The sequence below is a fragment of the Chamaea fasciata genome, unplaced genomic scaffold (genome assembly GCF_029207755.1).
Source record: "Chamaea fasciata isolate MVZ Bird 193981 ecotype frontalis unplaced genomic scaffold, bChaFas1.0.hap1 SCAF_7, whole genome shotgun sequence".
Lineage (NCBI taxonomy): Eukaryota > Metazoa > Chordata > Aves > Passeriformes > Sylviidae > Chamaea > Chamaea fasciata.
The window spans coordinates 45,662,656-45,679,613 of record NW_027094092.1 but is presented as its reverse complement, the minus strand read 5'-3'; the positions used below and the strand labels follow the sequence as shown (position 1 = coordinate 45,679,613).

The following is a 16,958-nucleotide window of genomic DNA, read 5'->3' as shown; positions in this document are numbered from 1 at the left end:
ATGCTTCTGAAACTTCACATGCAGACTTTTTGCTTGGTTTCAGCTCCTGTTAGAAGAGTTTACTAGAAGTATTTTGATTGCCAGTCTTGTCTTCAGCCAGTGTTACTTTACTGAAATTATCTTTAAACTTAATAGCTCTTCTGCCTTGCTTTTTACCCCTGCATCCCATGGTTACCTCATATTGATAGCCTTACTTCCTCTCTGCTTTTGTTTTGCTTAACTGAGTAAGGCAAGCTCTCTGCTTCCTGTCCTAAAGTCATTTTCCATGTTGGTTCGGTTGGTTTTTTTAAGGTTTTGTGATTTAATTTCAAAGAGTACATCTTCCCTGCTTTTCTCTGGATACAGGTTTGATCTAGGTCTTGATGCAGTGACTTGCAGAAACTGCAGCTTTCCTCAAGCTGAGGTATAGAGTTCCTCAGTCCAGTCTGTTTTCCAGAGGTTCCACAGGAAGCATTTAATTCATCAGAACTTGCTCTTTCAAAATAATAGATCTTAAACAAAATTAGGCTTGCTATTATCCTTCCCACTTAATCTATACTGAATCACTTTATGGTCCCCTGTTCCAAAGTCATCCTCATTATTTAACATAAAGAGCAGAATAGAATCTATTCTTGTTCATTCAGCAACATGGATAAAGAAACTTGTCAGCTGTCACATCCAGGAATAACTGGTCTTACCATGGTTAATAGCATTTATTCTCCAATCTGTACTGTGAAGTTAGTCTGCCTTGTTGACGTAATTCCCATTTCTTTAATGATGCAGAGCTGTGTCCAGATCTATATCTAGTGTAAGAAGTCAAGAGCAGACCCAGAGTCTCTCTCTTAGAAATCTTCTTTGACCATCTGTCCACAGCATTTCCAAACAGTTTCTTTTCTGTTCTGTTTCTGAAGTCTGCTCTTTCTTTATGGCATAACAGTATCCTATCATATAAAATCTATATTTTCTTGAAAAGCACGGACCTTTGGACACTTGTTTCACTAATAATTGCTGTTCCACCCTGTTTGTGAATTTTCCTGTAATAGCACTAGTACTTTGAGTTCCTCTTCCATTATGGCAGTCTGCCTGTGTTATTAGCATACAGCTATTTTTGCTGCTGGATTTTTTGTTCACCTTTTCTGTTCTTATTTTGGTTTTAGACTGCATTTGGCTCTTACGCTATATACACTGCTTCCATTGGCAGTGTCACATGCCTGACCTTTTTTCTCATCATTAGCAGCAATGTTTTTTTCTTCAAATCCCTGAAATACCCTTCTCACTGTTGTTTTCATGTTTATCTGATATTTCCCCCTTTGCTTTCTGGATCCTGAAACCAGTGGGGAATTTATGGTCACCTCCCCAGGCTTTCCCGTGCCTTGTTCTTGGTGTGGATTGTGCGTGGTCATTCCATCAGGTGGGATATTTGTGTGAAGCCCTCCTGAAGACTCATCTTGTGGTGAAAGTACTCAGAAGCTTCCTTCTCGTGCAGAACTGCAGGAAACTGTAGTGGTTGAGGGAGGCAAGGGGACTGAAGACATTTCCTCAAGGGTCACTCAGGCTAAGGGAAATCCGTCGGGTCTTTTCCAGCTGGCACGTCCTGTGCTTGCTGGACTGAAAGGGGTACTTGGTTCTCAAGGCCTGGTGGACATAAATGGATTTTGAAATAGTGGTGAGAAAGAAATGAGTGCTTAGAAATACACCGGTATGGGACAGTATAGGGTATGGTTTATTTGGTCTTAAATGGTCAGAGTTTTGTAGGGGACTGCCTCCTGGTCACAATTTTATAGAGGACATCCTCTGCCAGCCATCTTCCCACTTTGCTGGAAGAGAAACCTTTTGTTAGCAGAAGGGACATTATGAAAGCTTGAGCAATGATGACCTCAGTGTCCCAGAGATAACACACACCTGCATAACTGGGTTCAAAGAGCATGTGTGTTTATGTGTATGTGTATTCTTCAGTAAAAAGAAAAAAGTTTGCAACCTGTAAGGCTACAAGGAGTTACAGTCCTCATAGTCACATGTTCACTGTAGAAGCTGAGACTGCAGCAATCAGTTAAGAAGATGGTTGAAATTCCTGATCAAAAATTAGGTAAGTACATGATGGAACAGCAAATTGTTTCTCTCTTCTGTGCAAGCTCACTGGCCAGTGTTTTCTCTAGCTGGTGTTCTCTGTTCTGTACTCCAAGCCACACAGGCTGGATGGAGTCAAAGAACCTTACTGTTGCCTTTGTGATTGGTAAATTTTATTTTCACGTCCTTCTGCCCTGAAAATTAAGCTTGCCAGTAATGTGCATCAAAATGAAAAAAATTTTAAAATGCAGGAGCAAAACCAAAGCAAAAATCTCCATCCTGCTTTTAAGCAGAGTATGTGCTATAATACATCATCTTTATGTGTAACATGTATATCTCATCTCTCTTTAGTCAGGTGTCTCTTAAAATGTTTATATTTTGCACTTCCAGTATTGCGAGTCTGTCTTTTAACAGTTAAATGATCTTAATCTTTACTCCTGAGATGAAAAGTTAGGATGCTTTGGTTTCCCACAGCTTTCTGAATGATAGATGAACCTCTTTGAGTTAGTGCATGTGTAAGACCTACTGTAACTCTTTCTACTATCATTCTTTTTATTCAAGCTAGTATTTTGAACAAGAATACATGGTAACTATGGTTTACAGTTTTTGAGCTGATAAAATGGTATTGTTAGAGAATGGAAATCGTATGTGTTGCTTCATGACAATACAAATGTAACAAAATAGAGGAGCAGGAAGAAGGTTTCTGGTAGAAATATTCTGTATTTTTTAAAATTAGACCTCTTAGACTTGTGCCATGGCTTACTTGGCAGTACCGAAAATGAACTTAAATAGGAAAAAATATTAGTTAATTTAGACCTGTGCCTTTCTTCTTCTGTGTCTCGTACTAGATCTGTTTAAAGGAGTGGGAGATGCTCCATTGTGACTTGGCTTTGCTAATGAAATTGCTTCCTCCTGGCCTCTATTGTATAGCTTCCAGAATTCTCATGCTTGGTCTTTCTTGCACTGTTGTTGAGATGTGAATATAATTTCTTGTTTCTTCCCAAGATCTTGGTTCTGAATCCTACTGGTTTACTGTACGCTTCCACAAATATTCTGTTTATTTTAAGAGAACTTCTCAACCTTATTTAAATATTTCAGAAGTGGACTCAGTGGCATCCCACACCAAGGAGTTTGACAGACTTACAGTACTTACAGTTCTCTTCAGGTATTTCTTTCTGTCTTGCACATTGTAACTTTATTTTAACAGCTATATTCTTATTCTGTCCTTAGGCAAAATAAATTAAATATAGAAAAGAAAAAAAAGTAAATGGGAAAAAAACCCCTCAACTCCATTATTTGTTCATTATTCTCTGGTTTTGACCTGACTCATGCCAAGGTTAACCATCCTGATGTGGGAAGGAAAAAGGCACATCTGTTAACAGACAAGTTAAACAGGAGCAAACTGTATTCGCTCTATTGCTGTTTAATAAGGCTGCAGGTAAAAGATGGAAGACTGTTGCTTTTGCACCATTTTACTACTGATGAAAATCGAAAGTATAAAAGAATCAAGTAACAAAAAAAAAAAGTGTAGGAATGAGCTGTGCTAGAAAGTGAGGCAAGGAGGGGGTTAAAAGACTTACTTGTAGACAGGGAATAAACTGAACTTCTGCCTTTTGAGTATAGTGGCACTAGGTTTTCAGCATTCCATCTACACTAGAAACATATAAATGGGAAAAAGCAATAGAGGATGCTGAGGCAGAAGTAGAATAGGCTAAAAACTAGCATACTGAATGGTAAAGTTAAATACTTTACGAAAATAGTTCTATTTTAGATGTAGTATCTTTAAATTAAAAGAAGATCTTATAAATTCCTTCCTGATGAGATAACGTAGCTATGGTTGTAGTGTACAGATGGTGCAGTTTATTTACTAACTACATTTTTTACGTCAGTTGGCTGTAACATTTTATTAATACCTAAATATGCATCTTAAGTGCCTCTCTCTAGGCGTCTGTGCTGGAAAATCAGGCCATGGTTACTTTGAACTGCTTTAGCTGCTATTTTCTTTAAAACCTTATAGTATGGCTGTAAAGATAAAAATCCTTTTGCACGACCAAAAGGGCACTATGTTACCCTAATTTTTATTTAATTGGAAGGGAATGGATTTGAAGGGTTTGATGAAACCAGATCAAAGTTTAAAATAATATCAAAATAATATGAATCACTATAAATCACTTTGTCCATAAAATGAACTCTGATCAGAGATGACTACATAAAAAAGAACAGCTGTCACATCTGGCTTTTTCAGGGTACATGACTGATTTTAATTATTTTTTGTGAATTCTAGAATAAGGAATTTGCTACCTGAGGGCTATGTTCTGCATTGCTTGTATGTAATCTCGTGCTAAAGATTTCGTGCCTACCATTTTGCCACTTCACATGTCTATGCAAGACAGGTTCTGATCTATACAGATAACTTGAAAAGCAAAATTTGGCTCAAAGTACATCTTGACAATATGCATAGATGTATACATACAATATTCCACATTGGTAAATTGGTAGGTTATTTTTTCACTGAAAGAAATAGGTGCTGTTTACAGATTTGGTGTTCACTGTTGAAGACTCTGCTGACAAGGGGCATGAATCTAAAGTCCAGCAAACAGAACTGCCATGAGGTTTGTACCACCGTTGGTATCATCTTCATGAAAAGAAGTTTTGTGTTTGAGAGCAATGCTGGCTGAAACGCTGGCAGCAAGGGGAGATCCTGCAGCTGTAGTAGAATTTCAGCCCCTTGATGCCTTTCATGCCTTATAAGATCTTGTAAGTGCTTAAGGTTTCTTCCAGGTCCTTTCTGGTGCCTTGTGATGGACCCTTGGTGCATGAAGGACCAAGCGCGGAAACTTCGGACTGTAGTGTGAAGCACCAAATGTATAGCTAGACTGCAGTTGTTTGTTAGGAAGAGCTGTGGCTGCTGGCAGTTTTTGTCATTTTCTTAACACTCTCCAGTGTTGTCTGTTTGAGACTTTGACATGCTCTTCCTTCTTCGTACAATGCCTGCAATCCTTCCTTTTCTTCATTGTTCTTTACTTCCCTCTTTCACAGTGAAGACTGGACATCTGCTTTCCACTGACAAAAAATTAACAGTTCATGTACAGTCAGTTCACCATTTACTTCACCATTAGCAAAAAAAGAAACCAGAATGCATTCATTTAAATACTTAATTTTCTATATTCCAAAACTTTGTATGTAGTTATTTTTAATCTGGTTTCCTAGGGAAAGATGTTCCTGCAATCATGTTTCACTAACCACCCACTGTTAATAACTTCAGGAGCCTTTGTGTTGATCGCAGACTTCAGGTGGGGCAGAGATCTCTGTTCTGAAATCCACAGCTTCACAAACACAGGCCAAGTAGAAGGGACGGGATCCTGTTACCAACTGGTGACGATGCAGCAGTAAGCAAGGTCAGGCCTTTCAGCTACAAATGAGAGCATCCACGTGGAAGAGACTTCAGAAGGATGGCAGTGGGGAAGGGGCCATCAGTGTGGGGGGCACTGGTGGGGCCCAGCAGCCAAAGCCAGAAGTGCCAGTCCCAGCAACGGTGCCCTTCAGTCCCATGTCTTTGGTGCTGCTCTTCATGGCTACTTCCTGGCTCTTCTTGACACACTGCTCGTGAGAATGCCTGCAAATTGTGGACAAAAATGGTGCAAAATAATGTGCCAGCTTTTCAGTCTGCCTCTTAGTGTGGGCTCAGACAGCTGGCCCTCAGCCCTTGTCTCCCTTGTGCACCAGTCCCTCCTTTTTCTTTTTTCCTTGTAGTAGGAAAATCCAAAGCACATTTCCCTGGATCCTACTGACACCACCATTCATGCATGCCTCTAAGCTCTCTTACCTCTGCCAAGGCATTATGGAATAGCTGTGTGATTTCTTCAAGAATATTCCAACAGAAACAGCTAGGCACCATAGGCAGGTATGGATGGGCTTGAGACATGGCTGTGCCTCAGGAGACAGCTGCTGCAGATCAGTCCTGTGTTGTGAGCAGCTCACGTTCATGTCTTACGTCATTGCAAAAACACTGTGGTACCATTAGTGATCCAAAGGCTAAGAATGCACCTTTCAACAGAAAGTGGTTGCATCAATTTTATCTCAAATCACAGAGTTTGTTACACAAACAAAACCCAAAGTCATCAGGACATGTTCTTTTCCTACTAGTGTCCTTTTATTCTTTCAGCAGCAAAATTCACATTATACTCCACTGTCTTCCACTGAACTAAAACAAAACAAAATTTAGGAACTGCCAATAAACAAATGCGGAAGTTGGCACAATGTACTAAATTCAACTTCTAAAAATCTCCTGATTTTATGGTATGAAGAAGAGAGAAGAAATCTGGTTTGCTTTGTCTTTATTTTTCAGGCTTCTTTGCTCTTTCATCTTGCTTTTTAACATTAGATGGATTATTCCTCTTTAGTTTGAAAGCACGCATTTGCTGTGTAGTGTGTGGATCCAGTCTTGCAACATGGCACATATTTGGGAATGAAACTGTTGGGAAATGGCACTTTCTGTGCACCTAATTGCAGCAGGAATGCTGCTTTTGAGGTATCTTCAGACTTGGAAGATGAACATAAGCTGGTAAAGCTGCTTTTTCTTTGGAAAATGTTGACCGGTCCAGAAGACACAGGAACCTTTTACATTAAGTCTGCTGCTTCTGCTTCAGCTTCAGTTTGAAACCCACTACACTGTTTCTCTGTTTACTGTTTTAGCAATTAAATAATAGAGTAGTAGTCTTAAGAAGAGTGTTTGCAGCTATTCACAGAAAAGTACTACATACTTAGACTAATAAAAAGTCCCTTTTTTAATTCTGCAGTTAAGTGAATTTCTGTTTGGCTTAAGCAGATTTTGAAATCCTGTCTACGTCATTTGTATTGTTAATAAATTACAGGGCTTTATACCACATCATGTTACTGGGAATAGATTGGAAATATTTAAGAGCAAAAATACAGATATTTTTAACAGTGGTAAGTAATTTTCTGTCAAAATAGCCAAAATAAAGTGCCATGAAGCTATTAGTAGTAAATTAATTTTTTTGGTATGTAATTTGGTATAAATACTGACAAGCTGAAAAAACCCTAACCCCAAACAACAAATGCATACTCATTAGTCATTCAGTTTAGCAGCACAGAGGCAGCAGTCAGCCAGGGTGTGCGTTTTTATGTCTGCTTCAATTGCACACTTCATTTATTTGGACATGGCATAGGCGGCTTTCTCTGTCACACGGCATCACTGCACGATTAGCAAGTAGTGCCCCAGGGCAGCTGGGACGCTTTGCTGGGGCAGATGTTCTTTTCAGCTTATTCAGTGGCCGTTGTGGGGTTGTTTACTGTTGTCATAGATACCTGCATTTCCATAGCAGCTGAGCTGTTGTGTGTGAAGCAAGTGAATATAGTTATAAAAGGATCATATTTTGTTCTGTCTCTATAACTTACCATCTGTCAGCTGACTGTTCATGATGGATTCAGAAACCAATTTAAGAATAACAACAGCCAGATGATCATTTTTGCTTATGTTAAAGTGACAATGGACAAGGATGCAAATAAGTTGGTGCTTCAATGAAATGCTAGTTTTTGGTTTTTTTCTTAATTGCAGCAGTTTGTCTTCCAACACTTTCTCAAACTTTGCTGAAATCTTTCTTGACAAATAGAAATGACTAAGTGTCATCTTCTGTACTTGCTCAGGTATTCCTTGTGCATTCCCACCGCTCAGCTGTCAGCTCATCCCTCCTGTTGCTTCCAAACTGTGATGTTGCACCTGCTTTCACAGATCCTTTGTAATGAAATGTAAATACTCTCCACAGAACTAAACAGGGAATTGGTGAGGCTAACAGCACAGGTATCATGCACACACAAGCACAAGTATGGCTCGGTGACACAGATCACCGCTCTGTTTAATAGTAGCAGTGGGATCACGTGCGAGTTGGGGGATAAATTTAATGCGGAGTCAACGAGCCCTCTGAACAGTGAACTCTCATACCTTCTCACTTGGAGACATGGTCGGACCTGTAGTTTAGCGATGGGGCTGAGAAGATTAGCCCAGTTGTAAATAATGTATTTATTGGTTGATTTTTCCAGATCCTGACATTGATGCTGCCACTGCCATGATGCTTTTGAATACTCCCCCTGAGATACAAGCAGGTTGTGAGTAGATATTTCTATAGCATATAGCAACATAGACGTATAAAACTAATATTCTCTTTTATAAGTATACAGCATACCAGATAAAAAGGATGTAATAAAGAAATATAACTTCCCTTGTAGACCCTTGCACTTTCTTGACCCTTACATGAGTATAATTTTGTGGTTCATATTACATTCTTTGTTACATGAATAATATTAATCTGTGATCTCTAATGTAAAAGAGAGGTTATTGTTATTCATGACACTTAAATGAGTAACATACTATTATCCATACTAATAGAAAGACCTGGGGCAACAGCCAGGAGAAAGGCAGGGGGAGAGAGAAAAGAGAGCAAGAGAGTGAAGGGTACATGGCATATGGTTCTGTTTTCATTTTGTTTTGATTTGACTCCTATCGAGTAAGTTACCACAGCCATCTGGATACTTTCCATTCACTTGGGCACTGTTTCAGCTCCTTCCTTGCACACATCCTGCCCGTTCTGGTTTCCTTTTGCTCTGACTGATGCAAGGCGGTAGGCAGGCGACAAGGAGCAAAGAGAGGTCTCGTTTCCTGCCAATACTGTCCTCCCTGTTCTCTGACCAGGCCTAGGGTTTTAATGCTGTGTATTAACAAGGCACTGAAGAGGCCTGGCCCCCACTGTACTGGGCTGTGCAAATACTGCAGGAACCATCCTGCCCTACAGAGCTTGCAGTGAAGGTATTACAGGAATCCATAGTGGAATACAGCTGCACAAAAACAGAGAATGCAAGAAAACAAACATATCACTAGTCAGCAAGCATAAGTAGTAATGCTGAGTGACAGGCAGCTCTAAAAAATAAAGGCAGAAGTTAAAATAGAAACCATTACCAAGACTGTCTAGCATCACTGCTATTGTTCTAGCCTGGGCAACCAACTCCAAATTCCCGGGGAAGCCTTGATTTGCACTTTGATACTCTGCCTGGGGAAGAGAGTCAATTACCATCAAAGCATTTCCCATGCAGCTGAGGAAAGCTATTCTCAGCCTGCTTTGTGACCCTTCCAGACGAATGCTTCTTGGGAAGCTTCTCTCAGGAGAGCATGATGTACCAAGTAACAGTTCTGGAAAGAGAAGAGTGGTCCTTGTCCTCCTCTCCTAGGCAGCTTTCAGGAACTGTGCGTGGTAAAAGGGAGAGCAATCCCTGCTGCATGTAGGTTGGAAAAAGGAAAGCTTTTATTGGGAAAAGGAGGTTACCCTTGGGCACAGTGGGAAGAGCAAAATGAGACAGTTTCTAAAGCATTGCAGATTTAAGGAAGACAGGTTTGTGGGGTAGAAAAAAGAGGGAAAGGTATTGGTATAGAGTCAATGTGCAGGGGTATAAGGGTATGTGGGAGAGGGAAGGGGACATAAGTAGTATGTGCATGGAAGGGGATGGAGAAAACACAGAGTAAAATGAACTTCTAAAGGCACTGGAGAATGGGAGAGGACTGCAGACAAGAATGGGAGAAGATCCATAGGACTAAACATGCTGCAGATTTTTGTCTCATGCGCGTTTGCCAACATTGCAATGCAATTGATTTGGAGACTTGTTCACTGTCATTTTGTAGACATCATAATTGGATAGTTTTTGCTTATTACTATTTTATGTTGTAGAGGTCACTCTGAGGAAGGAAATTCTATCCTCCTATGAATTTGGCATATCTCTCCATCCTATGTCACCTTCCCAGTGGGCTGTTGTTGTGAGCATGTCAAAAGTGACAGGGAGATGAAAGCAAAAAGATGGCTCCTCATTGATACTGCTCCCTCCTTGATATCCATGGGTAACAAGACCTTCCTCTGTGCCCTTAAACTTAATCGCAGGGTCTGCTCAGGAGTTGATGGATCTTTCTAGACACTGGTAGAATTGTCAGGAGGAAAGGCCCGAAGTTTTTATCATAACCTCAGAAGCCGTGTAAATTACAAAGGAGAAATATTTTGGCAGGGGTGTGAGTGGACACCTCGAAGAAGTAAATCAACCTGTCCTATCAATTGCAGTTTGGTCTCACTTATGTTCCATGCTAGAAAAATCTTAAAGCAAAATAATTGCTACTTCACTTTAAGAAGCAATTGCATGGAAAACAATCACACTTAAAATTAGTTTTCAAATAATAGGCAGGTTGGCTATGAAAGTTTCACTGCAATGGTGACCATCATCTGGAAGTTCACAGTTCATTCTCTGTTTTGTCGGTGGCTGCAGTGGTCTGTAAATCAAGCTGGGAATCACCAGGGCAGTAGGTGTGCTCATACTGTTTGATCCCTTGAAGACTGAGAGTTCTGTTCCTGGTATCAGACTGTGGTGTCAAGTATGTGCATAAGGGCTGCAAAGTACCCCATCTTCTGAAGACATTATTTGGAGAGTGAAGGACATAGTTTGTCACTTGGCCACAGATTTTAATACCTGTGTGAAACCCTCTTTTGGTCTGAGAGTCTGACTCTGAACATGCCACTTACTGACACAACAAAGAGTCAGCTGGAGGCAGAACCCGAGGTCATTTCACCTTATAACAACTTTACAACTCAGAAAGTTTAAAAGTGTGGTCCATTAAGACTTTTCCCTGTCCTACAGACATTTAACCATTGTTGTGAGAAATGGGTTTCTCCAAGGCAGATTGTGACAGAATATGGATTCATTTTCTACAGATTGTTACATGCATTGGCTTTTGAATTTTAAGACATCTTGGACTAAAAGCTGCCCTTCAAATGGTGTAAAAAACCCGTGTTCATCTAGGCAGTGTGGGTACTAAAAGCATTTTTAGATGGAAGTTAGCTCCAGCAATTATTCAAAGTCTTATTGAAATTTATACTGTTAATATGGTCTGTCAGAAGGGAATCCCATCTCAGTGGTATTGGAAAATCCAGAGTAAGCTGTTCCTGCTTTGTAACAGATTGATTAATTAGCTTCATGGTTTTAAATGACCATTTAAAATTCCACACCCATGTGTGAAGCACTGCTAACAATCACAGATGAATTCTAAAATCAGCTTTTGCTTTTATATGAAGTCTTGAAATGGTGTCTGACAAACATTGCTTACCATTTACCCCAGTTCCGCTATCCTTTAGTTTTCATTCAGGAAAACAAAAAGGCATAGTAAGAGAGTAAAATACTGTTATTAGGATTATTTTGTGTTTGAGTAGGTTTTACCCTGTATAGACTCATGAAACTGATCGTTCACACTGCTGCTAAAGGTTAGGGATGTGCAAGTATAGTTAGAATGCTAACATCAGAAATCAGTTTCTCAATTATCAACACCTTGCAGTATATTCACAGACCAAATACTTACCAATTGTAACTAAAGGCAGAAGTTCAAAGTAGCCAGCTGTGTACAAGTGTCTACTGAAACCTGCAATCCAGCCAGCACCAGGAGTTAAGGCATGAAAGATACTGTGATATGCTAAGAGAGGGCATGTAGGAATGTAGATTTAATATTTTTTGCTTCAGTTTTTTTTAAGTCCTTGTGTTTCATCAGGTTTTGTAGGTTTGTGTTTGAAAAGAAACAGCAATTGAAACACCTGCTTCCTTTAAAAGCAGCTATCACAACTTAAAAATACTTGGGATTTTTATTAGTAGTCAGTTCATGAATATTAATTCCAAAATATTTGACTTGCATAGAAAACTGTATCTTGACCTGCAAAGCACTGAGTACTGTCTGGGCCATCTTGGGTAAGTTGCATCAAATTTATGGGCCTGTTTCACACATGTGAATCTTATTTGGAGAGAGGACTGAAGAAAACAGGATGGTGAGCAAATGGCAGAGCTGTGTTTAGAACTCATGGATACTGAATCAGTGAAGTCCATGAGTTAGTTTTGTACAGTTGCTTTTTTGTACAAAGGATTTTCAGCACTTCAATTCTTACCAATGTCTTGAAAGTGATTATTACTAGCTGTCATTCCAGCATTGTATTCCCTGTTCATAAGAGTGTGGCATCCTGGGCATGTCATTGAGTCTTGCCAAACCATGATGCTTTGCCATGATTAAAATGGAGAAAGGTTTTGGTGCTTTTGCAGTGTGTTTGAATTCCTGAGATTCAGGTCACTGGAAGCATGTAAGTAGCAACACCTTCTTAATTGGAGAGGTCATTCTGAACTTTGAGCCACTTGTTTACTGAGGGGATGAGCAAAGAAGGGACTGTATTAGTGTATGGCTGCTACTGCTAGTGAACAGTGCTGGTGGTCAGAGGGATTATCCTGGAAGTACTGATTTAATTGAAGAAGCTTCCCAGTCCTATTATACATGGCTTCAAATTCATGCGTAGTCCTTTGTCTGTTGCTATATAGTTTGTGAATTGCACACAAATGCAAGTCTATTGCTCAACCTGAAGTTTGATACTGCAAGCAGCTATTAAATGGTGCTCACAGAAAGGGTTTGGGTAGAAACCAGGGAACTTGAAAGTCTTCCCAGCTCTGACATCCATCTTCTGGTTTCAGTATTGCTCATCACTGCTCAGTTGGTTGGGTTGGCTAGAAAGGGCTGGCCTTCAGAAAACTTGGCAACTCTGGTTTTGTGGGTGGTTACTTATAGGAGACTGAAGTGCTGTGGTAGAGATTTTTAGGAAGATAGAAGCATGGAGTTTTGCTGGGTACTTCTTTAAAAATCGTTTTCAAATAGTTGAAACCAGTGTCTCTCTGATTTGGAAGTCTTTATTAATCTTCGTCTCAAAACACATAAAACCCAGACTAGATACATATATTTTAAGTTTGGTGGGAGGAGAAATAATTCCTTAAAATATCTATCTACTTTTCCTCTATGCTTGTAACACTGTACCCCAATGAAATTTGCTTTTTAAACTAATGCAAGTGGATTGTATATGAGCAAGATACATACACAGGAATCAAGATCAAAAAAAAAATTGCCTTAATGACAGTCAGAAATTCTCCAAATAGGATAAAATAGAACATACTCTTTTCGTGGGACATTTTTATTGTACATGAAACTTGCTAGCTGTAATGTTTTATTTGTAACTGCTTATGGGCAAGTCACTTACAACTGAGATAGCTTCCAGCCTAACTTTGAGTATCAGAAAATGATAAATCATTGAGAGTAAAATGTTTCATAAAGCTATTTTTGCTGACAATTTTGTATCAAAGCAAAAAACTAGGAAAAAGCATTTTCATGATGTTCAAACTTTCTTTTGCTGGGTTTTGTTTGGGATTTTGTTTTGGTTTGTTATACTTTGGTGTTTAATATTAAGCCATTAAAGGGATTTAATAAATTTGGAAAGAAAGATTACTTTTAAGAAATGCTTTCTACTTCTTTCTCTGTACTCCTCATAATATTTTTAGAAAAAGTATGAGTGTGAAAGGATTATCAGGGTACATTTTTCTTCCCCACCTCAATTTTTGTTTAGAATGAATGGGTTGTTTGATGTGTCCTTGATTCACAGTTTGTAAGGACTACAGTGTATGGAATTTAAGAGCTATAAAATTGTCCTTGAGCAGTAAAATACAAGCTGGGTAGTTGTCATCAAATTTGTGCCTGGGATAAGAGAGCTGAATAAAGTTACATATTTGGCAGGAAACATTTGCTTTTGGCAACTTCTAATGTCCCATCCACTATACATCATCAGCAATTTCCTACTTTCAGTTCTTGTAGCCTGATATAAAGAATTCTGCTAAACACTGTACTGAAAGTAAGCTTGGCAGTAAAGAGCTGAAGCTGACAGATATTAGCCGAAACTCAGTACCTCTTGTCTATAATGATTCCTTCTGTGCTACAAAAGCTGGGTCAGGAAAGAGAGCCCTGAGATCGATGCACGTACCATATGATGACAGAAGAAGTGTAGAACCAGTCTATCCCTACAGGATACACTCACACATTCCACTTCTTCAAAATTCATTTTTCAGTAAATACTATGCATTTTTCCTTACTAAGTATTGGCTACCTTGAGCTAGACAGTTTAAAGAAGTGTACATTTGTTTCCCATATCACATAGAGAACATGTTTTTTACCCAGTTCATTGTCTGGAATAACAGCAAATCTCACTCCTTGCTTACATTTCATTTAACTTCCACGTGCCAACATTTAACCAAGAAGTTAGTTTCCTTTTTTGGTGAGCTGTTGGGGTGTCAGTGTGTCTGGTGACTATCCATTATTTCCTCATTCAATTTTACCAAATTGCTACATTGTTTGTTTGGCAATAAAAGCTTCAGGGAAGGACCCAGTCTGACATGGTTTTTCTGACACTGTTGTGAAGATCTTGGATGAGGTATCTCAGCCAGAGTGGGACTAACTTCACCTGCACACACCTGCAAGTAAGAGATCAGGGATGCAGTCTGTTGGGAGATTTGATGGAAGAAGTCCGTAGTTGGAATACTCTACTCAGCTAATGTGCACAAAAGGACATGCTCTGGGTTAAAATAGTCCTGCACTGGCTGTGGAGTGATCATGTAGCCCTGTGCTAACTCTCCACCTACAGACCCCGAGTATAGGCTACAAAACAGCACTGGATTTTTGAAGGGCTTCTTTTGGATCCTTTTAACACTATGTGAACATATTGCCTCGATGGATTCAGATTATGGTATGTTCTCCTACACGTCATTTACTTTATTGTCTGTTAAACTATAGCTTGAAAGTTTACTACAAAAGGAAAATTTTTTTTTTCCCCTTGGAGAATTTCAGAGGTGTGGTCTTGGTTTTTGACACTGGGTGCATTGCTTTGCTCCAAGTCAGCCAGTGGAGAGTCTGCTCAGGTTGTGAAATTCCACCAGAGCAGCATAAGATCCAAACATAATTTTCCCATTCATGCAGCAGATTAGGGACAGATTCTCTGTACACAGTTTAACTTTTCTCCAATGAAAGGGTTTCCTGGGTTTAAGTTTCCTGAGAGCAGAGTAGGCCCTTGAAAACATAGCAGTGGTGACAGTTGAAAGGTGAATAATGATTTTGTCGTTTCAGACTCTGTGTTTCACTGGGAACACTTTGTGAAAAAGGAAACCTTCATCAAAGAGATGCACAGGTCTTCTTGCATTGTTTTCTTGGGCAGAGTTTCTCAGACATAAACGGCTTTCGGCACTTGCACAGAAAAGGTGTAAATTACATTTCACACTTCTGCCTAGGAATTGGGAACCTGTAACCTCCTGTACTGTTGAAGAAGCATTAGAAGAGAGGGGTCAGGACTGTAAGATGTTAGTCCAGATTGGCACTGATTGATGATATGGTTTGGAGTAAATTATCTTACCTCCACACCTTGAATCTTCAATCTAAAATATAAATATCTCACCTCAAAATACGGTTTTGAAACGTAATTAAAGCTTGTAAGGTGTAAATGTATCTTTGGAATTAAAGCACCACATAATTTCCAGTAAATAATCCACAACCCTTCAAAAGCACCAAGATGTAGAAATAATTCCTTGAATATAAGTAGCTGTCATACAGCCTGCACAAAGGCTGGAAGCCTCTGTGGGTACCAGGGACAGTGTAATAACAGTTTATATACGTAATCTTTTTAAAATTAAGTGAGGAATGTTATTTTTTTTTCGCAAGGATCAGTTTTGATGCTTTCAATGCTGTAAGTAGAGATGAATGAGCAAGAAAGATCAATCTTACTATGGCACATTGGTAATGTGGATAACCAGAAATTAATACCTTTTACTGCTGCATTATTTTAATCCTGCTTTTCATTTTAAGTTTTAGAGTGCTATGGAAGCTGATTTACCAGCAAGCTGGGATGTTGGGGTTTTTGTTCTTTATGGTTCCATATATTTCCTGAACGGATACACTACATAGTCCAGTGTCCTTCTTCAGTGATCTCTTGCATACAAGCTTTCTGTTTGTCTGAGTGATGTAGTGGTTTTGCTGAATCATAATTCAGAGAGTCTGAGGAAACAAAACCAAAAATCAGTAGCAATAACACTGGTGTTGCAAGCTGAAATAGTTACTGAATTCTGAGTGATGATTTCGTTATACAGAGCTGTGATGTGCTTTCAAGAAAAGTTAGAATCACAGAATCATGGTTAAGGCCTCTTCTGGCCTGAATAGTCTTATTGAAGCCTTTCAGTGAGTGATGGCACAAGGCACAGACTGGCCATCATTGGAGTGAATTCCATAGGCAGGACAAGAGACCAAGACCAAGCTGTCTCTTAGGAGATATTTTCATAAGATAGCAAACTTCTGTGTTTTCTTTTTTTACAAACATTTATTACTTCTTGAAGGGGATATGTGGAGAGAGAGAGAGAGAGAGAGAGAGTGAGAGAGTGTGTGTGTGTGTGTGTGTGTTGACATGGGAATGTTTTAAATGTGAAGTTTTTGAAGAGGATGTTTCCTGGACAGGACTCCGTGACTTACAAACCTGCAAAGGGTCAAGGAAAGTGAAGGATGATTTGCAGTGAGGGTGTCAATGTATAGAAATCCTAAGTTGTGAGACTAGGCATTGTATTTTATATAACTACAGGTATAGATACATACACAGGAGTGCAGGGAAAAAAGGAAACTCAGAAGAGATGAAGAAGGCAAGACTGGAAGCTAATTTTTGAGAATTAGTGAGGAAGCAAACAGGATGTTCTAAAGAAGCAATGGGAGTTGTCAATAAGGGAGAGAGGAGGAGAAGAAAAAGGATAAAATAAGCATCAGTTAACTCTGCCAGCAGACCAGGATAATTAGGTAACTGTGGAAAGAGGAGTTTGAACATCAAGGAGCCTGTTGCTCTCTTTTTTGCAGTAGCACTTTCAGTATGTTTGCTTTGAAGTTCTGCAGTGTATATTTAGACAGTATCCATAGCTAAATGACGTTTTGAGCATATGCATAAATGTTTCATTTCAGTATAAAACTATGGTTTGTATCATAGTGAAGAGAA

At 39.3% G+C, this 16,958-nt stretch overlaps 1 protein-coding gene across 6 annotated transcripts in view; it reads left to right on the top strand.

The window, feature by feature from the left end:
• FOXN3 (forkhead box N3) overlaps nucleotides 1–16,958 on the top strand; it is a 210,940-nt gene that overhangs the window by 174,794 nt on the left and 19,188 nt on the right. For 4 of the 6 annotated variants that reach the window (XM_066188638.1, XM_066188637.1, XM_066188636.1 and 1 more), the window contains one exon: nucleotides 8,107–8,172. The exons of 1 other annotated variant lie outside the window; for it this stretch is intronic. In XM_066188638.1, coding sequence (XP_066044735.1) covers nucleotides 8,107–8,172 — 66 coding nt within the window. The remainder of the gene's footprint in view (nucleotides 1–8,106; nucleotides 8,173–16,958) is intronic. One more of the 6 variants, XM_066188641.1, reaches the window with a different exon arrangement.